This window comes from Mastomys coucha, unplaced genomic scaffold (assembly GCF_008632895.1).
Source record: "Mastomys coucha isolate ucsf_1 unplaced genomic scaffold, UCSF_Mcou_1 pScaffold15, whole genome shotgun sequence".
Taxonomy (NCBI): domain Eukaryota; kingdom Metazoa; phylum Chordata; class Mammalia; order Rodentia; family Muridae; genus Mastomys; species Mastomys coucha.
The window spans coordinates 78,998,350-79,020,639 of NW_022196897.1; the positions used below are offsets into that span (position 1 = coordinate 78,998,350).

The 22,290-nt window shown below is 48.1% G+C and overlaps 1 protein-coding gene across 1 annotated transcript in view; it reads left to right on the plus strand.

The window, feature by feature from the left end:
• The window catches only part of Syt13 (synaptotagmin 13), a 40,889-nt gene that overhangs the window by 10,429 nt on the left and 8,170 nt on the right, over positions 1-22,290 (plus strand). Inside the window, exons 2-4 of the mRNA XM_031371090.1 lie at positions 15,039-15,264; positions 17,319-17,453; positions 20,199-20,500. Coding sequence (XP_031226950.1) covers positions 15,039-15,264; positions 17,319-17,453; positions 20,199-20,500 — 663 coding nt within the window. The remainder of the gene's footprint in view (positions 1-15,038; positions 15,265-17,318; positions 17,454-20,198; positions 20,501-22,290) is intronic.

Here is a 22,290-nt window from a genome sequence, read left to right on the forward strand (position 1 = left end):
CTGTGTACATATGTGTTTGTGTGTGTGCAAGTATGTGTTTACATGCATATATGTGTGTGTTTGTGCACATATGTTTGTGTGTATTCATACATATATGTTTATGTATATGTGTATGCATATGTATATAACAGGAAAGTAGAAGGAGGACTATGGTGTGGGAGGAAGATTTTTAAAGAACAGGAGAACCAAAGAAGGGGATGAAGATGGGAAGAAAGACATACTTTCAGATTGGAGTGTGACTTAGTAATGGAACACTTGCCTAGCATATATAAGGTCCTTGGTTCAGTCCCCAGAATGTCACAAAAGGAGAAGGAGGAAGACAGCATGACTAGAAGACAACACAACTGACTGTGACAAACTGTCTTCTCTCCTACACTGAGGAGATTCTCATATACATACAGAAGCAGAGGGGAAGTATTGGGAGGGAAGAGGGGATCAGGAAATTGGATGAGAGGGGAGATGCTAGTTGGATGGTGAGGTACGAGAGTGATGCATATGCATGAAAATGCTGTAATGGAGATCAGCTAACATAACTTAAAAAAGAAGACATGGTGCATGCTTGTAATCTTAGCATGGGGAGGTAGAGGCAGGAGAATCAAGAGTTCAAGGTCATCCTTGAATACAAAGCAAGTTCAAGAATGATTTGGGCTACATGAGACCCAGTCTCAAAAAAATCCAAAATAGTGGTGACTAAAATTTTAAAGAAGAATATTCTGGAGAGGATTCAGAGGAGAGGAGAGCGCTGTAGGGAATAGCAGGGGGTCTGATGGAGGCAGGCCCAGGCCAGGCTGCCTCCCCTCACATTTGGTGGCCCCACCTTTCCTGGTTTCATATCTTCCCTTCACTCAGTACCTTTTAGCAGCAGCAGACACGTTTCCATTTCCAGTCCAAGGAAGGACAAGCTGTCAGACAGAGGCTTAGCAGTGGCGTTATTTCAAGACAAAAATCCAACCTGACCTGCGGGCTTTCCTGTAGCTGTGGAATTGTGTCCTTTGAAGAGCTCATCTCCTACTGCAGGGGTGGCAGATCCTCGAAGCAGCACATGATGGGGGCCCTTTGTACAAAACACCTAAGGACAAGAAGAGCAAGAGAGTGTTAGGAGTGGCCGTCTCAAGGCCAGAGTTTTGTAGATGACACCAGGACAGGGATGAGGAACCAGGAGCTCTTTGGGTTCCACAACACTCTTGAAACAATAGATTACAGAACCCAGAAGGGAAGCCTGGAGGTGAAGATGATCAGAGGCTCTGTGGGCCAGAGGCAGGGGAGCTCAGCCTGCAGATGGAATGAGAGGAAGCTGGGGGTGGAGGGCACCTTGTCTCAGGGTGCCCTGAGAGTGTCATGTCCACCAGAGTCTGAATGGAAAAAGCATCCTTTAGATCCCTATCAGGCAAGTAGGGGGCTTAGTGGGGGAAGTGTTAGCGGATAGCTGGGATACTTGCAGTTCATGCAAAGGAGACGGGGCTGCTAGAGTCAGAGGAAGCAAATGCCTGTCAAACCTGCCCGGTGGTATTTCTAGACTCTTCCTTCATTTTAGGAAAGCTCCAGTTTCCTTGGCTGTGCAGCTGCCAACCCCCTAGGAGAGTCCTGCAGGAGCACTCACAGGGACTCCATGAGCCTTGAAGTCTGGAAAAGTGGGCTGAGGCTCCTGCCAGGGATCCAAACAGCATTGCAGATTGTCCCTGGGGGAGGCGCCTTAGGGCCAGGGCCTCCTCAGGAGCACAGAGAGGTGGCTGTGGCTGAGGCTGACTAAGCCAGGAGAAACCCTGCCTGGGGACTCAGACAGGCCGCCCTGGGAGGCTGTGCTAATTGCAACAGTAAATGGAATGGTAATTAGGCTAATAAATAGTATGAATAATTAAGGTGTCTTCAAAGGCCCTTCTCAGAGTGATTTTGCTATATCGTCTTTTGAGTGAGTGAAGGCATGAGGCATCTGAGGTATCTGAGGATCCACCTTCTCTCTGCCTTGACCAGCCAGTGACCTAAGCCTTCTGCACCTGCCTTGGTTACCTGTGGTTTTCCCATTACGGAATCATCATGGAGATTAGGTAGCATGCTGTGTAAATTGTCAACCTTATAGAGTCTGGAATCACTAAGGAAGGGAGCCCCTGGGCCTGCCTGTGGGAATTATCAAAATTAGGTTAATTGAGGTGACAAGACCCATCTTTAACCATAGGTGAGATCATTCCAAGGGGTGGGTCTCAGACAAATTAAAATGGAGACTAGCTAAGCAACAGCATTTATCTCTCTGCTTTCTGACTGAGGATACAATGCAACCAACCATAGAACCAACTGCCTCAAGGGCCTGTGGCCACACCTTTCCTACCAGGATCCACAGCACCTTCAAACTGGGAGACAAAACAAACCGCCGTAATTGGTCATCCTGGGTGCTATAAGAAATCACGCTGAGCTAGCTGTGAGGATCAAACCAATAAGCAACACTCCTTCATGGCCTCTGCATCAACTCCTGCTGCCTGCTTGAGTTCCTACCCTTTCCTGGACTGCTGTTTCCTGAAAGTATAAGATGAAATAAATCCTATTTATTCCAAAAAAAAACCCAAAAAACAAAAACAAACAAACAAACCTTAAGCAAACAACAACAAAAAGTAGCAAACGCAAGTACAAAGCATGGTGCCCAGAATGCAGTATGCTGGGATGGAAACTGGCCCTTGATGCCTCCACGGTGTCTCTCCGAGCCCTCCTGACCCAGCTCCAATCTTACCCTATTCCCGCCTTTACCCTGAGCAAGCCTTATTTTCTGTCCTTTTATGCTTTGGCCCTAGAGGCTCCTTCCTGTCAGCTGCACTGGTAGAGCACTGTGTGTTAGCCCAAGAGGACCCTGAAGGAGACTGCCCCTTGATTCCTCCCTGCCAGGTTGCTGAAGGCGGCTTGCTGTATCCATAACTGAAGGGCTCGGCACTTTCCAGGGGAATGTCTTCAGTCAGCTAACTACCCTGGGTCTTGTGGCCACCCCTACCATGAGCCCCAATGATCCTGCTGGGCCTGAGATAGCCATGATTCATTTTTCATGCTGAGGTTTTGAGCCTCAAGTACTGTAAATGTTTAATGAAAGGTCCCTCATCCAGCCCCCCCCCCCCCAGCATCCTGACATCCAGTGTAAATGTACTCTGTGCTCCTGCCCAAATCTAACAATGGGTGCTCAGTCAGTGTTAGCCACCATCACAGACCCGGACAGTCAGCCAGGAGAAGGGGGAGCAAAAAGTCAAGAGAAGGTACCAATGAAACTGGGAAGGTGGGGCCCAGCAGGGAAGATGCTTCTAGTCACACAAGGTCTCAGCCTATAGCACTGGCTTTCATTTTCCGCTTTTATCCAGCATCCAGATAGTACCTTGTGCATCTCACGGCCTTTAATACCTGTTGCCAACCAACACCTGGGAACAGGGCACTTCAAGGTGGTTCTCATTTCAAGTTGCTTATAAGGACCTGGGGAGAAACACCCGAAGTTTATAGTAACCGGAAGCCAGCCGCTCTGATGTTACTGACCTCCTGTGGTCCAATCATAGTTTTGCACATTTCACACACCTGTTGGAAGGGGAGATGCAAGAGGTTTGTATCTGGTTTATAAGGAAGAGCAGTTGTATCCAAATGCCAGCTTGAAGGGAGATAGATGCTCGACCTGGCTCTGCTGTGGTTAAAGGCAGACATCTCTCTGTATTTTCTCAAGGGGGAGGATTAAGTAAGAGAGACAGGCTGTGTAAACTGAAGAGTTTTGTCTATTTGCTGGCTTGTGTTTGTTATTGTTGTTTTAGCAATGCTAAGCAAAGCAGATACTCCAAAGAGAAACTGCAAAGGGCTACCTTGAAAGGAACAAGCTGCCCAGTAGGTTCTGCACTGTGCATCGCAAAGAAACTTTTATAACTATGCATGTGGTGGGCAACATATTCATGAGGTAAGGTAAGATAGCCATTTCACTCCCAAATCTGGGTGGACCAGATCTTCCTTTTAGTATATTTCTTCCCATGATCATATGAAAAGGCCACAAGGGTACAGAAGTCAAAACCACAATGTAAGTGATGTATATTGTAAAGCCAGAGTCTTTAAGAGCACACACACACACACATACACTGACACACACATTGACACACACACTGACACACACACACTGACACATACAATTGACACACATACACACATACTGCTACACACACTCACACACACGTACTGACACACACACACTGACATACACTCACTGACACACACACACACTGACACACACACACACATCCTTCATTAGCAAATATCTGGAAATTGGGTGAACACCCTAACTTCTGATCTAGTGGCAACATCCTCACTGTAACCCCAAAGGGGGCATTCAGACTAGAAGGAAATACAGCTGCCAGTATCCTTGGGCTATCTTATCTCCAATTCCTTGCCTACCCAGTGTCTGCCCTTTAAAGGGGACATCCCTTATTGACTAGAGAGGAGGATCAGGGAAGGAACTAATCTGCCCTCCAAAGCCCAGCCGTAGGTAGATGTGCTCCTCCTGAGTGCAGCTCTCTTGCACACACCCCTCCCCCTCAAACCTGGTTCCACCCTAAGCAGTCTGTTGTTCTTGGAGACTTCTCACCTGATGCTCCTTTCCTCATCTTGGTTCTTGGTGCCCCTGATTTCCCACTCCTGTGCATCTTCCACCCCTCCATCTCTCTCCCTCTTCCTGCCTCTCACATCTGTCTATCTGTCTGTCTGTCTGTCTGTCTGTCTCTCTCCTTGGATACACCTGCTGCTGAGGGTTACCTGAATCCATTTTGTTGAGGTCATTCCCCCATCACAGACTCTCTAAAGCTCCTGTTGCTAAAATAGAATTCCAAACCTTTTGTTCAAGGCCCTTGATGGCCTGGCCTCACATTCTTTTCCAGCCTCATCTTGGTGACTTTACCATGCCAAGGGTGTGTACCCCCTCTGGATCCAGATTACTGCCATCTTACTTGAGAGGCCTGTCTCTTCCACCACTCATCAGCCTCAAATTCTAGGCTGAAGCCCTCTTCCTCTGATCACACCGATGGCGAGGAGCTGTTCTTTGGGCCTTCGGTAGCACACAGCCCCAAACACTGGACCTTTTAAGATCGCATTCAGGAAACTGGAGAGTCAGCCCAACAGTCAGGCACACTTGCTGGCCTTCCAAGTGACCTGAGTTCAGTTCTTCATCAGGTACTTTCCAGCACTTTCATCAGGTAGCTTACACTAACTGCCTATGACTTCAGACCCAGATCATCCAACACTCTCTTCTAGCATTCCCAGGCACCTGTGTGTGTGACATACACTCACACAGACATATACACATAAATAAAAATAACCCTTACTTTTAAAAGGCCGTATTCAGCAGGCTGGGGGAGTAGCTCAGTTGTAATGGGCTTGCTCACACACATGAGGCTGCTGTGGATTGCATCCTCAGAACTGCCCAAAATGCAAGGCTGCTGCTCACCTTTATATACAGATGTACCCAGGGTAGCCAATACCTTTCATCTTGTATATCAGTTCTTATCCATTGACACAGCACAAGGATGCCTGAGCTCAGCAAGAACGAACCCTCTGATGGATTAGCTATGTCTGCCATGAGTTCAGTCTCGGGAGTTTGATGGATTAGCTATGTCTGCCATGAGTTCAGTCTCAGGAGTTGTGGCATAAGCACTTCCTTGTTCCTGAGTATGGAGTCTCTCATCCAAGCCCTCAGTAAACTCTCTGCGAGTAGGGCCTCATGTTTGCTCCAGAGACTGGGTGATTACACAGGAAATAGGTGTGGGATGAATTATCAGATCCTAACCCAAGGAGGAGAATCTAGGCTTAAGCCCCAAATCTAAGGAGAATGCACACCTGTTTGCTAGCACACTACCTCCCCGGCTATACTCACACCTCCAGGGTAGAAACTGCTGTGCCTTCCACATGACTGAGCAAGGAGGACAGCTGTTCCCAGAGACTTGCACCTCTCTGCACTTTTTCCACCCTGTGTCACCCTTGATGGATGATTTATATGCTTGCCAGGCTCAGCAAATGTGCTTCCTCCTCTAACACGGAGAAAAGCTTCGGGGATGCGAATGTGAACAGTAGGTGTTGTTAGAAGGATAATCTTGACTGCACTCCTCATTTCAAGGGTAAAAACAATCCTGTTCCAGTAGCTTATGATTTTCAATAGGTTGGCATAATAACAGGGATGAAACTGTTGTCCTGGCCCATGGTTTCATCAATTATGCAAGGATTATAGAACCAACAATTTCTCTGGCTGCTCCGGAGAAAGATTCTAGATTCAGTGTCTAGGAAAGTGAACAGGGCCCATGTAATAAAAGCCCGGCATGGTTATACTTGTAACCCAGTGAGTGGTGAGGAGCCAGACACAGGCTACTTGAAGAGTCTTAGGCCAGTGAGAGACTCCACCTCAGAAGGACTAAGTAGATGTGTCACCTAAAAAACAACTAAGGTATGTCCTCTGACTGCCACATGCCTGCACACACATGGGTACTTGAGTGACCACACACACACACACACACACACACACACACACACCCAAAAATGAACATGGCCACCACAGATAAGAAAATGGAAGTAAAAGTGTCTAAGGGGTTAAACTGGATCCCGGCTGTATGAAGTCCGTGTACTGCTGTCTTACAGCCACTGACAGGCTGAGCTGAGCTCCTGGCCCTTGGTCTCTATTTAACAGAGAGACTGTCAGCCCCTGAAGATGGAGGGACCAGTGCTGAGGGAGGGGCTCATGGAAACTTTGGAGGTCAAAGGCTGGTAGAGAGACAGCTCTGGAGTCAAAATTCACTAAGGCATACAAAGAATGTCAAACTCAGATTTGCACAGAAACCACATAGTAACTCGGGTAATATTCAAATATCCAGACTATTCATTTAAAACCAACAGACAAGTAACTGGTCTGGAGAAGGAGGCCCAGGAGACACGGTGTCCAGTTATGCAGCACCAGAGGGAAAATCAAGAGCCACGCCTTGGGAGCTTCCATTCTCAACTGTTTCAATAGAAAGCCAGACATGGGAGCCACACAAGTTCTGAGCAGCACTGGCTTTGGGTTCTAATTCTGTCTGAGCTGCCCATCTGCTTTGAGGCCTTGAACAAGCTTCAGTTTTTATGATACCCCATTTTCTTTTTCTTTTTTTCTCTTTTTTTTTAAAAAGGGTTTATTTATTATTATAAATAAGTGCACTGTAGCTATCTTCAGACACACCTGAAGAGGGCGTCAGATCTCATTGCAGATGGTTGTGAGCCACCATGTGGTTACTGGATTTGAACTTAGGACCTTCAGAAGAGCAGTTGGTACTCTTACCCGCTGAGCCATCTCACCAGCCCGATAGCCCATTTTTCTCCTGGTAGAGAAAATAGTTATGCTGATTTGATTTTTACTTAGTTTTTAAATTTATTTAATTTTTATATGTGAGTGTTTCCCCTGAATTAATGTCTGTCTACCACTTTTATGCGGTTTGTGGAGGTTAGAAGGGGGGATCAGATCTCCTGGAACTAGAATTACTAATGGTACCACCATGTGGGTGCTGAGAACTGAGCCCAGACCTTCTGAAGAGTGGCAAGTCCATGCTCGGCTCTGTTCTGTCTCTTCTCTGAATGGTTGGGGTCTAGCCCACCTCATCCTCTGGCGTCTTACCATCAATCACCTACAGAGTCACTGCTCTCTGGATGAAAACTTTCAGCCATTGCTTTGTCCCAGAATGCTCCCTTCTAACGTCTCTGCCTGTCAAGCTGCCACTATGCTTTGGGTTGACCAGTCCAAAGTCAGGGTCTCTGAGCATCTTCTTGCATGGCTCCCTTCCCCCACACCGTGCCTTCTCTAGATGCTGTGCGACTCCAGCCACACAGTCTAGCTGGGTTTAACTATGTGTCGATCTCACAGAATTTCCTTTACAGAGATTTTGAAGGCTCGGGAGTTTGCATGGGGCAGTGTAGGGCACAGACAGACTGGGAAAGGCTAGAAGCCTGAGTTTAAAGGAGAGAGGCAGAGATCTTCCTCAGACTGGATTTCGAATTGCTTAGCCACTGACCTGGGGATTTGGGGAGGGTGCGGAGGACGCTGCTACAGAGCGCGTAGTCTTCTCTGGACAAATTAAGTTCCAAGGGGAGCAAGGCCATTCTGACTACAGATTTAGCCTGTAGGAGGTCAGCTTCCCCTGGGGACACAATGATCTCCCTTGGCTAGTTAGCTTGACTTGATAGACCCGCCCACCTTGCTCCCCTCTCCATTATCACACACACATGCACACACACACACACACACACACCAGAATTTAGTTTAAATTTAGCTCTCTTGACACTTTGAACTTAATTCCTTTCTCCCTCACTGGGTTACTCTCTGCCACGGTCTTTTGGTTTTTTTTGAGACAGGGTTTCTCTGTGTAGCCTTGACTGTCCTGGAACTCACTCTGTAGACCAGGCTGGCCTCGAACTCAGAAATCTGCCTGCCTCTGCCTCCCAAGTGCTGGGATTAAAAGTGTGTGCCACACCGCCCGGTAATCTCCCACGGTCTTAATACTACTTCTTTCTAACCAGAATTATCTTTGGGACTAGTAGTATCTTGATTGGTGTCTAAAGAGATTGTCCTCCTCATGAGGACATTGACTTAAAGATATTGTTACTACTGCTTCTTGGCTCCCAGAGATGAAGTTAATGCTGAGTGGATGGCCAGATGGGTGACTGAGTGCAGAGAGAGATTTTGTCTTCTCCAGGTGTGTCACACACTTGCCACTGACACCGTGAACCACTGACAGGGGACTACCTACCCCACTCAAACCCTAATCGTAGTCTATTGTGTTGGGTACTGGCTAGCAGGCTAGATCCAGTGCAAACTAGACTATCTATCTGCCTGTCTGTCTATCTGTCATTTACCATCTATGTCTGTCAGTCTATCTAGACAAGGTCTCAGTAGAGTCTAGACTGTCCTCAGACATACTGTATAGCCAAGGATGACCTTGAACTCCTGATCCTCCTATCTCCACCTCCCGAGTGTTTGAATCACAGGTGTGTGCCATCTTTGGTTTATGGAGTGTTAAATGTTGAACCCAGGGCTTCATAAATGTTAGACAAAACTCTGCCTACTGAGCCACATCCCCAGTCCTCAAAAACTAGCCTTTTTAGGTTTAAAAATAACCTCCAAAGGAAAACAGAGTAGGAAGAGGTGAGTCCCGAGAGAAGGGGATTTGGGACACAGGCTTGGAATACACAGAAGAGGAGGTGGTGCAGTCTGCAGGGTCGTCATGGAAACGCTGCTTGGCACCAGGACCGGAAGACCAGCTGTTTCTTTAAAATGAAGCTCAGCTCAGCAGTTTGAAATACATACCTTTTTCACTGGGACCCTGTGGCCTCACCCCTAAACAGCCAAACTGATCTACCATACCTGTGTCTCTGGGATCTCTGTCAATCTGGGATGGGCCCAAGTATGGTGCAGGTACCATTCACACCAGTAGCACCATGGGAGACTTCGTAGACATGCAGAATCCACCTAAGGCTGGGGCCTGGGAATCTGAATTGCACATCCCAGCTAGCTCCTCCAATATGCCTGCTCCCCACTCCCCACCCCTAGACTGAAGGCTGTGTGGGGCAGTAGGGGGCATCAAGATAAAAGGCTAGAGTTTAGCCTAGGTTGAAAGGAACCCCCATTGTTCTCCGTGATGCAGAGGAAGCTGTTTGTTACAGAGCACATAGTCTTCCATGTGAGCAAAATTAGGTTCCAAGGAAAGCCAGGCCAATCTGAACTACAAACGTAGCCGTAGAAGGCAGTCTTTCCCTGGGGAGATGGTGATTATATGTGTGCACATTTGTGTACATATGCCTGTGTGTGTGTATACATATACATATACACTCACATGTGTGTGTATATGTTTAACTGTGTACATGTGACTGTGGAGGCCAGAGATCAACCTTGGGTACCTCCCTTCTTATTTTTTGAGTCAAGGCCTCAATGAGTTTGGAGCTCACTGATTCAAATAAACCATCTGGTCACTGAGCCCAGAGAATCTGCGTCTCCACCCCCTGAATGCCAGGGTCACCGATGTGTGCCATCATACCTTGCTATTTATGCGGGCACTGGGAATCTGAACTCAGGTTCTCAGCTTGCGTACTAAGCCCTTTCCTGACTGAGCCACCTCTCCCGCTCCCTGAAACATTCGTCACTTTAAGAAGGACATCCTAGCATAAAACACCAACTTAATAACCAGGGTCAATGGGAACCCCAGGTAAGCTGAGTCTTCACAGACCACCAGCTCCGTAATTAACTTCTGCTTTCCCAACATAAACCTCACCTGGGAGGGCATCTGTCTCTTCCCTCCTGCAGCCTTCACACTCAGGTGAGGCTTGGCCTGAGGTGAGGCTCCATCAATATTTGCTCATTAGATGAAGTCCAGGTCCTCCCGCCCTGCCCCCAAGCCATCTGTCAGCCTGCAACAGCTGATGTAGACAGAGCCTGAGGAAGCCTGGGCCAGGAAGGTGGGGCTGAGGCTGGGAGGAAGGGCGCAAGGCTAGCAGCAGCCTCCACTTAGCATCCAGAGTGACAGCTAGGGCTGCAGGAGTCACCTTCATCCCCAAAGTTCTTAAGATGCCACTGGGGAAAACAAAGAGGAGGAAAAACAGTCAGTTAGGCTTCCTGCACAGTCAAGTTCTCCCCAGAGCTACTGGCTTTTCACAAGTTTTTTTTTTTCCAAAAAGAAAATTGTATTTTTTATAGATGTTGTTTGTGGAAGGATCTTACTATAATAGGCCTGGCTGGCCTTCAACTTGTGATCGTCCTGCCTCTACCTCCAGAGTTATAGGTATGAGTCACTATGCTAGCTTCAATTTATGTATGTATGTATGTATGTATATATATGTTTTATATGTGTATGTGTTTGTGTATTTATATGTATGTGTGTATATGTATGTGTATATATGAATATGTATGTTTTGTATGTATATATATGTGTGTCTATGTATGTGTGCTTGTATATGTATGACTATATATGTATGTGATATGTATGTATTATATGTGTACATGTATATGTATGCATATGCATGCATGTTTATAAATGTATGTGTATATGTATATATATGTGTATTATGTCAATGTGTGTATGTACTGGGTTTTTTGAAACAGTTTCTCAGTACATAGCCCTGATTGGCCTGGAACTCATTAATGTAGACCAGGCTGACCTCAAACTCATGGCACTCTTCCTAGCTCTGCCCCCAACTACTGTGATTGCAGGCACATAGGGAACCATCATGCCTGACCAACACACCAGGCTCACTATGCTTTGTTGTACTAAATACACATGGCATGATAACTGCTTAGTGTGGCGTGTTAAGTACACTGATAATGCTGGGTAATGACCCAGCATCTCCATAGCATGTGGCTTCTGTAAAGCTGGAACTCTGTCCCCTTTCAACAACACCTCCCTCCCTCCCCACTGTGCCTAGCTACCAACCACCCTTCTGCATCCTACCTCTGGTGTCTGACTACCCAAAGTCCCTCAGGTTTGTCTTGTAGCCAGCATCTTCCAGTTTCAGTGATGTTCTCTAGATTTGTGCTCATGGTAGCACTTCAGGATTCTTCTTTTAAGGATGAATAGCATTTCAATGCCTAAGTTCTCAATTTCTCTCTTTTTCTCTCCTCTGTCTCTCTGTTCCTCAGGCAGGAACCTGGAGACAGGAATTGAAACGGACACCATGGAGGAACACTGCTTATTGGCTTGCTCCCCATGGCTTGCTCATCCTGCTTTCTTATATAGCCCAGAACCACCTGCTCAGGGGTGGTACCACCTACAGTGGTCTGGCTACTCCCACATCTATCATTAATCAAGAAAAACTCCTTATAGACTTGGCCTACGGGTCAGTCTATTTGACTGATAGGCAATGTCTATTTGACATTCCTCTGCGCGCATGGTCCAGCCTGTGTCACGTTCACAGATACTACCCAGTGTGTCTTGCTTAGGTAATAATTGTGTTTCCTCTTTGGAGAATGACCACAGAAGTCCTTTGCCTGCTTCTGGGTGGAGTAGTTTGAATTTTTTTTTTTAACTCTGACTTTCCCCAAGGACTTTTAGAGCTCTGCACTCCCTGGTTGGTTTTGACTGGCTGATTCAGCCCTGCAGCAGGAGGCAGGCTGGATGTGACCAGGCATGTCTTCAGGCATGGTTGTACACTCCTCCCCAGCTTGAACCTGGTACCTGCAGAGTTGGCCATGGTGCAGGGAATCAGAGGCTAACAACCTAGGATTCAGGTGAGGCTGGGATGCCAAAGGGCTCCTCTGAGGGCTCTGTTCCGAATGCATGTCTCTTCTGTCTGGCTCCAGACAGACATTCCCGATTCATCCTCTGAACACCTTTCCTCATGCATTGGTACCCACTGTCGCAGATCCCTGTCCTGGGCTACAGGGACAGGGGGCCCAGAAGTCTCCTGGCTCTGAGGTGACCTCTCCACCTCCACTTTGGTACCAGGGTACCTACAGGGCCTGCCCTTAACATCTCCTTCCTCCCAGACATCGTTATCCCCCAAAACCGTCTCCCAGGCTCCCTCTGCCTTCAGCCCCTTTCCTATGGCTTGAGCAGTAAGGTTTCAGTTATTTAATATGCAATGAAAAGATGGAAACTTGTTACATTTATGTATGTATGTATGCATACATGCATGTATGTAGGAAGCACACATGCCATGGTGCATATTTATGGTCAGAAGACTGCCCACAGGAGTCAGTTCTCTCTTTCCGTCATGTAGGTTCTGAGTATTGAACTCAGGTTGTCAGACTTGGCAGAAACACCCTTACCCAGTGGACCAATTCAATGGCCCTGAAACAGTGTTCTGAAATGAAGAACAAGATGTGTGACTGGTGCTTTTGTGCCTTGAGGATGTAAGTTACTGACAGCAGCTCTCTTCCCAGAGCTTGGACCATTAATCATTCTTGCAAAAGGCCACCGCTGTTTGCCCTCAGGATAAGGATCAATACCAAGTGTGGAAGCCATAGACTGGATATATAGAAGATTCTGGGGATACGAAGTCCTGCCCAAGGCTGAGTAGACAGCAGGCTGATGACCCCTGAGGGGCTTGTCTGCAGTGCTGGGCATCCATTTGAAATACTCTGGGTTGCAAGGCAAAGCTCCAAAAGTAAAAACATCATCACTTGCGAGCATTCGAGGTGACCAGGCCACGGGGTGAATGGACCTGGTGGCCAAATGATATTCATGTCAGAGAAACAAGACTCTGTATCTCTCCACCCGCAGTGCATGGTGTTGGCTTTGTCCTAACTCTGACTCATCTTGCAGTCACAAGACAGGGGCTTGTGGTTTCTGCCTAGTGGGGACACATTCTGTCTGGAGAACATGCCTACTCTAGCATCTGGATTGACTTCCCTAGGATTGAACAGTAAAAGTTACCAAGGTAATGCCATGGATAGGGCAATCAGTCACAGCCTAGGGGATGAAGACAGCCCCAGACAACCAGGTGACAATGTGCAGGAAAGCAGATGGGAGTCAGAATGGGTCTTTCTGCTTCAGCATAGGTAGGAAAGCATTCCCTGGCTCTGTGGAGGGCCCCGTGGAGAACCCCATTTATTCCTGGAGCCAGTGATGGGTCCCCCACCCAAACCACAAGTTCAGCCAGCTATGACTCAAACCCAAGAGCCAAACCCAGTCCTTCTATCAAACAACTGAAGTGGAATAAAATCAAATGCAGACAGAGACATGCTCCCAAGGCCACCCGAACAGCCTCACTTGCGGTCCCAATGTGTGGCAGACAGGCTGGCTCTGAATCAAGGCTGGCTGAGACCCAGCAGCATCAAGGAGCTCCTTGGGGCTGAGGAACGAGGTAGAACACCTGAGGCAGGACCAGGTGCTGCAATTGTCATTTGGTCCACTAGCAATGGTCAAACGACAGTCAATACCAACAGCTGATACCAATTGATAAATGGTATGAAGTCCCGTTAGAGTCTCTTAGTGGATCTGTATGGCCCCAAGTGCTTCTGAGTCTCAATTTCCCCACCGTGAAATAGTAAAACAGATGGAACCCACACTTAGGTGAGATGCAGGACATGGCTCTGTACTCCTATGTGTCAAGGACATGGTTCTTCTGCCTTCTGCACACCTCCCTCCTTCAAGGTCAAAGCCAAGCCCGACTTCCAGGCTCTCTAATTGCCTGTGGACCACATGCAGTCCTGCCATAGACCTTGATGCCTGATCTCCTAAACCATCAGATGGGTTTGATCTTTCCTTCTGCTGTTTGGGATATGGCCCCAAAGGACAGTGCCACCAATCTCTTTGCAACCTGAAGTAACAGCTCAGAGGTGTCATTTAAGGCAACAACAGTTCAGAGAGGAAAAAATGACCCAGCCAAAGTGGCCCAGTTCTAGTGCTAACCTAAGGTCAGGAGTGTGGCTAGACCCAGCTGCTGAGCTCATTTCATGGGTCTGACGTGCTAGGGCAAGGGACAGATCACAGCCAGACCACCAACAGCTAAAACTTTATCGGGGGAGGCTAGTGCTATGAGCCAAAGGCCAAGTGTGGTGAGGAGAGGTGGGAGTAGTCCAGATGGGTGATGGGTGCATCAGAGATGGCCTTTGGGGCCTGTGAAGGGAGGTGGACAGATTTGGGAAGGGCCAGAGGCCAGTGGGCCAGGCAAGGCAGGCTCTTACAAGGGTCTGGATTTTGTGGTAGATGTGGTGGGGATCACTGGCCCAGCTCAGCCATTGGAAAGAGACAAAGAGAAGAAACAGAGAATAAGAGACAGACAGACAGACAGACAGAGACAGAGGAACAGAGAGGAAGGCCATAAAGGGGGGTGCATAGAAGAAGCATGACCTTACCCAGAGATGGCTGAGGAGAGGGTGAATGATGGATTATGACCCGCCCCATTTACACATATACTCTTAAATGTGGTTAGAAGTGAACTTTTCCCTTCCCAGGCTATGTTCTTGGGGCAGACTGGAAGCAAGATCTCCGACCCTACCTCCTTCAGGAAATAAGTCCCACTTCTCCTTCTTGGGGTGGAGATGGTTCCTACCACATCCTTCTGTTCACACCAACTAACAGCTTTATTCACATTTGTAGTTCAACGTTAAAAAGTCCACGGAGCCTGTCCAGCCCCGACCGCTCCTTAAGTTCCCGGACATCTATGGTCCCCGGCCAGCTGTGACGGCCCCAGAAGTCATCAACTACGCAGACTACACCCTGGGGACCACAGAGGAGTCTGCTGCACCTGCTAGCCCCCAGGCCCAGAGTGACAGTCGCCTCAAGAGGCAGGTTACAGAGGAGCTGTTCATCCTCCCTCAGAACGGTAGGTTTCCCTACACCTGGTGGGCAGTATAAGAATAGGAAGGGTCTTGCCTGTATCTTTCGATACAGTGTGTGACCCACCAAAGCTGTCCAGAGCCCCGGTGTGGTAGGCCCTAATGTTTGGCATCCAGCTTTCCTGTGAGAAATGAAGAGTCTGTTTCAGATCTTACTGTGTAATTACATAGGGATAAAAAAAAAATTAAGGTTAAAAACAAGCTTCTGAGTTGTGTTTAATTCTCTGCCTTTTCATATGCTTGCTGTGTGGCACTGGACATATGACTAATCCTCTTGGAACTTCATCTTCATTGATGGAGTGGGATCATAGTATCACCTAGCTGTGAAAGTTCCTGTTAAATGTGTATCAGTAATGACTAAAATAAACACTTGAACCAGGGCTTAAGCACAAAGCACCAAAACATATGGCTATTGTCACTGTCCCTATTCTTCCTAGGAGCACCAGGCTTCAGAAGGCAGTACCCATAGATGGCCAGCATGGTGCAGCCAGGGCGATAGCAGGGGAGCTGAGATGCAGGCCTTAGCCCACTGGAATGCAAGAACCTTTGAGAGAGACAATCCTAAGAGTAAGAAGGGAGTCAGTCCTGAGGTCCAGGTTTGCTGCATGTGGCAGTGCAGGAAGCAGCAACTTTGACAGTGACCTGAGTTCAAGTGTACTCCTGTTGGCCAGTGGACAGATGGCCTAACACAGGAGCCAGCAGTGCTCCTTAGATTGGCTTTTCAGAAACCACTTCAATCTGTGCTTCAAATGAGCCGATCCTTTTGGCTGTCAGTAGGCAGGCTTCCCTGCTCACATTTCACATAGATTCAAAACTGAAGATGGGAGAATTAAGCCAGGCAAGATTGATGAGCGTGAGTACTCCTGGGGATGATTCCCACTGCCAGAGCCTCTCCCAGGAGCCCCGGATTGCTCAGTGCTTGGATGGATCCGCAGATGGAACCCTCCATGGCTCCAGAGAATCCAGCACACATAGACCCCTGTCTTCATTTCTTTCCCATCGCAGAGGGCAGCATCCGGTTCTGACCTGCAGACAGCAAGCGGTGTTGGCCAGTTCAATCAACATCCCATGATGCACTGAGTGTGTTTGACTCCCCCTGCTCCACTGCTCCCCTCACTCAAGAAAAACAGCTACAGAGGGAGCTTTGCAGATGCTGCCCCTGAGCAGAGGCCTGGCCAGGGAGAGGTGATGCCCGATGAATGGGGACTGGGACCTCAGTCTGAGGCTGGCTGAACTCCCAGACCTCTAGGTACCACAAAGCCCCTTATTACCCAGTCCACTGCAGTATCCTCAGGATGGCTTTGGAAGCCAAGAGCATCCTGCACATATATGTGTCTTGGTCTCACCACAGTCAATCTGCTCCTTAGAGGACACTTCGTAGCAAGAATCTAGTAATGAGTCCTTGGAGACATTAATGGTCCCCTAGAGTCCTGCCCTCTGAATCATTCTGAGGATCAGCAGTTCAGTTCTGGTTGCTTAAAGTGTCATGTGTGGCATCCACTGTGGCTTCTTAATTCTCCTTTTAGGCTTGACTCATGAGAATCTTTCACATATTAGGCTCCAGCTCCAGAGAGGGGTGAAGCCAGCAATATTGGCGGTTTTATTGGTGGTTTTAGGAGCTTCTTGATTAAAGATAAGGTCCTCCATTCACTCAGCAAATGTTGAATGGACATAAAATCAAAGCCACCATCCTTGCCAGTGGCATCGACTCTGGGCTGTTGTCTCCACTTGTTCTTTCCTGTGAGATTTACCCATAATTCTATCCCCTACCAGAACCATGTGACCACGTGACAGCTTTCTTTGTGGAAGGTACACTATAGATCAGCTGGGAGCTGAGAGCATCCCCTAAAGAACACACAGCTACTATGTGGCAACTTAAGTGCCCTATCAGAACCCACATATTGACCACTGAACCATAATGGTCCTTTGAGGGGCAATTCCATGCCCCCCTTTAGAGACAGTTTGGGCTTGGGTGGCAAAGCTAGCATATTATGATCAGAATCCTGGCCTGACAGCCATGGTCACCCTGTCTGTCTCTCAGGTGTGGTAGAGGATGTTTGTGTCATGGAGACCTGGAACCCAGAGAAGGCTGCCAGCTGGAACCAGGCCCCCAAACTCCATTTTCGCCTGGACTATGATCAGAAGAAGGCTGAGTTATTTGTGACCAGCCTGGAAGGTACCGCTTTGTGTAACTGGCAGCCCCTGTGGGTGGGATGTGAGGGTCTGCAGCTGGAGAAGGCGAGGGTTAGCACACTGATACTCTCTCATGCATGATGCTCAGACACAGAAATTCTTCCTCCCTCCCTCCTAGAACCTTGCACACTGGGGATTCCTAGCCGGCACACATCTTTCTTCTTCTGAAAGGTGACTCGAGGACCAGTCCCCTCCACCCGTAGTTCTCTAAGCTCCTCAGGCCTCCTGCTAGGTGCTCCTAGCTGATAAGATGAGAATTAGAAGAGGTCACAGCCATTCTGTAATAGCCTTACCAGATAGAGCATGAGTCACTTCTTCTCATATTCATTGGTTAGAGCTTTCTCACTTGGCCACACTTTGTTGCAGGGCATTTTAGGAAAGGTGGCCTGGCAGATTGCCTACCAGGATGGGAGATCAGTGCGGCCTTTGCCAGCAATGCCTTTGACATTGAACAAGGCTCTATGCCAGACAAAGACAGTCTTTCAAAGTTCAGAAACATTTCTGAGAAGTTACCCGGTAATCGGGTAGTCTGTCTGGTAGGCTATCCTGGGGAGCGCTCCTCTGACAGTACACCCTATCACCAACAAAGTTCAGACTTTTAGAAAGAAACCCAGGCTGGTGGCAGTGGCGCGTCAACTGTGCTGTTTCTATTCCTAAGGTCTTCTGTTTCTATGTTAGCTAACTTCCCATCACTGTGGCAAAATACCTGAGAAGGGAAGATTTGTTCTGGCTCACAGTTCCAGAAGTTTCACTCAGTCCACAGGTGGCCCTATTGACCGTGGGTCTGTGGTGAGCAGAACACTGTGGCAGAGAGCAAAGCCACTCACCTTACAGGGACAAGGAAGCAGAGACAGGGCAGAGTCCCAAGATCCTCCTCAAGAACATGCCCAGTGACTGATTTCCTTCCCCTAGGTCCCACCTCCCTAGAGCACCGTCAGCCAGGGGCCAGGCCTTCAGCCCACCATCTTTGCAGGACGTTTGAAGATCCAAACCTGCATTAGCGACTTGTCTAGCTGCTGGGATAAAATATCCTGACAAAGACAATTTAAAGGGAAAGGATTAATTTTGGCACACAGTTGGAGGATGCATGACCATTGTGTACCACGGCTGCTGGGGCTTGAGATGGCTGACCACATTGAGTCTACAGACCAGAAACACAGAGTGATGAAACTCTGAGGCTCGATCATTTTATTCAGCTTAGGATCTCAGACCTAAGATACCTCGAACAATTGGATGGGTCTTCAGGATCTAAAAGCTCCCTCATGAGTAAGCCCACAAGTTTGTCCCCTGGGTGATTCTAGATCTTGTCAAGTTGACAAAGCTATCACTCATACCACATCAGTCTTGTGTTGAACTTGATCCTGGGGGTGGAAATCAGGGCTTCAAGCCTGCTGAGGAAGTGCACCCCTGAGCTTCCCCTTCCTCCCCCACCCCGCCCCAGCCCCTTGTTTCCTTATCTGAGTGGGAATTTTCCCTTTTTACTGTTGCTTAAGATGTTTAAGCACTTCCATGTACACCTCTGGTCCTCAGGTAACCCATTTTACAGATTAGGAGACAGTTCTAGCTTCCCCTCCGCAGGTTCCAGGTTACTCTGAGAATGAGTGACAGGGCCAGGAATAAGTAGCCCCTTGAAGCTCAGAAGAAAGCTGCTAACTGTTGAGGTACCAGGTCTTCAGGCCTCATTGGTGGAGGACAGGCTCATTCAGCATCTCTCTCTCTCTCTCTCTCTCTCTCTCTCTCTCTCTCTCTCTCTTTCTCTCTCTCTCTTTCTGAAATGTCAGCTTCCACACTGAAGGGACAGTTATCAAAATCTTAGGAGGAGGAGGAGGGTCTGTGGGACCCATCCACAGCATGACACTTTAGAAACACCAGTCAGCAGGGAAGGAGTTAGTGGCACAGGGTGGGGCACACTGTCCGGGAGACCCAGGTCCCTTTCCTGGTGAGGTTAAAGACCAAAGCCCATCAGAGCCGCCAAATGCCTGCTAAGAGAGTCACGCAAATGCTATAGCTTAGTTCCTAACTATCCCCAGAGGTACATGCAGCTAACACTTGATCCCCAATCCACTGGCCTCTTTCTCTCACACTCATTTGTTCCCTGGCCGTGATGTAATTGTTCTAGCTACTGGGATAAAATATCCTGGGTCATGTGATTCTATCATGACATGCTGCCTAACCAAGCAGTGTAACCACTGGTACGATGGGCCAGCATTTCTGAAATTATGAGTCCAAGTAAACCTTTTCACTCTCTAAGCTGGTTCCCTAAGGTATTTGTTACAGTGTCAGAAACTTGACTAACACAACCCACAGTGTGACGCATTCCAAACATCAAGGTCGAGAGTCAGAAGCAACATTCATGAGGCAGCAGCCTAGTGATTCAGATCACAAGTGGCTGTGTGGTAAATATTTAAAATACAGAAATACATGAGTCACACACAGCATTGGTAGCTATCCTAACCAAAGCTCTCTAGGGACCTTGGCACCAATGCGACAGCTCTGAATCTTGAGGTCAGAAGGAATCTGGAAAGTGCCTCCTCTTATCCTTATCATCCAAGGAACCCTTCTCCCCAGCCCCATGATGTCCCATTTTAAAATGCTTCTTCCCTACAAGGGTTACATGGTGATGTAATGCGGTGTCAGCCCCCGGTCATCTGTGTTCTGTAGTCCCCTCTGGGCTTCCCCCTAATGCCCAGGAAGTCCTAGGTCTGTCTTGTCTTGTTCCTGCCTGCAGCTGTCACCAGTGACCACGAAGGAGGCTGTGACTGCTACATCCAAGGCAGTGTGGCTGTCAAGACCGGCTCCGTGGAGGCACAGACAGCTCTGAAGAAGCGGCAGCTGCATACAACATGGGAGGAGGGCCTGGCCCTGCCCTTGGGGGAGGAAGAGCTCCCCACAGCTACCCTGACACTCACATTGAGGACCTGTGACCGCTTCTCCCGCCATAGTGTGATTGGGGAACTCCGCCTGGACCTGGATGGAGCATCTGTACCCCTGGGGGCAGCACAGTGGGGTGAGCTGAAGACCACAGCAAAGGTAGGGTCTTTTCAGACCAGAGTCCTCGAGCTGACTGGTAGAGTGTGGGAGGAGAAGGTTGAGATGATGGAACAAGACTCAGAGAAAAGGCAGCATGAGCTTCTGGTCAGAGCCTGTAGCCGATTCGATTCGTAGCAGAACCTAGGGTTCCTGGCACCTGTTTGAGGACAGCCCTGCCACCAGGGGCAGCATTGTGGTAAAGGTGGCATCAGCTTCTATGCTATGATAGAGTCTCCCTCATCTAAACACAGCTTCTATTCTTATGTTCCTCTCCAGCTAGCCCTGCAGAGGTGAGCAGAGGAAGGAAACACAGAGCCCCTCTGATCTCAGAGCATGCAGACCTGGGGGCAAACTGAGACAGATGGCTGCTGACAGCTGGTCTGAGTCAGGATTTAGATCCTGAGATGTCTAAAAAGAGCCTGTATGTGCTCTGATGGAACATTCTGGAAGGCCTGTAGGGCAGGGGTGCTAGTGCTGACTCTGAATGAGCTGCCTGGGCCCTGTGAAGACCAGAGTACACTCAGGGCTCTGCACAGATACTGGTCTGGGATAGTGTCCACTGTGGATGCTGCTGAGACCTTGCGCTCCCTGGGGAACCAAGCCATGTTCCCTACCAGCCAGGACAATGTGGCATCAAGGCAGGTCAGGGATGGCGTGTCAGTCCTCAGGATCAATCCAAGAGCCTGCCACTGAACAGCCTTCAGGGAACTTCTGACAATGATAGCTCATCTGTCAATTAGCTGCTCTACATCACTAAGATGTGTCTAATCTTTTTTTTTTTTTTTTTGGTTTTTTGAGACAGGGTTTCTTTGTATAGCCCTGGCTGTCCTAGAACTCACTCTGTAGACCAGGCTGGCCTTGAACTCAGAAATCCACTTGCCTATGCCTCCCAAGTGCTGGGATTAAAGGCGTATGCCACCACTGCCCAGCTGTGTCTAACTTTTTGACACTGGGACATGATGTCATTCACATGTCATAATTTACCATATATATGTATATGTATATGTATGGTATGTATATGTGTGTATATATATATATACACACATATATATGTATACACATATACATATATATGTGTGTATAGTATACATATATATGTGTGTATATATATGTATATATATACTTACAAAACAATATCAGAATGCTTTACATGACTTTATGGTTTTGCATTGAGTGGCATTCATAGAGATCCTCCATAGAAGATTCATAGAGGCTTCATATAGCCCATAGGTCACAGGCTGGACCAGTCTGGGCCAGCAGTAGTAGTTGTTATCATTGTCATAGTCATCATCATCATCATCATCATCATCATCATCATCATCATCATCATCCCCCAAACCAGCCAGGTGTGGACAACACTGTGATCACCCTGCAAACAGGGGAACTGAGGCTGATCTGATCTGAAATCCACACAGCATCAGGAGACCAGACGGGGCAGATAGCTCAGCCTCGCAGGCATGTCCTTCTGACTTACCGTGGGTGCTTTTTCAAACAGCCATGCACTTGCCAGAGGAGGTGATGGGCAGGTGTCTTTCCTATTCAAGCCTGGACTGTAGGAGGCAGAGCATATTCCCTCCTCACTTGCTTCTCTTTGGCTCATCGTTTCTCCTGGACCCTGTTTCTTTGACTTTTCTCTGCTTGGGAAACTGATAGGAAAACCCACCGCCACCCTTTGAGACCTGATATTTCAAAGCCCACTTTCTAATGACTGTGTGGCACGTGGGGTCACACACAGGGTCCCTGGTGGGAGAGAAGACATGTGGGCCTTTTTTTTTTTTTTTTTTTTTTTT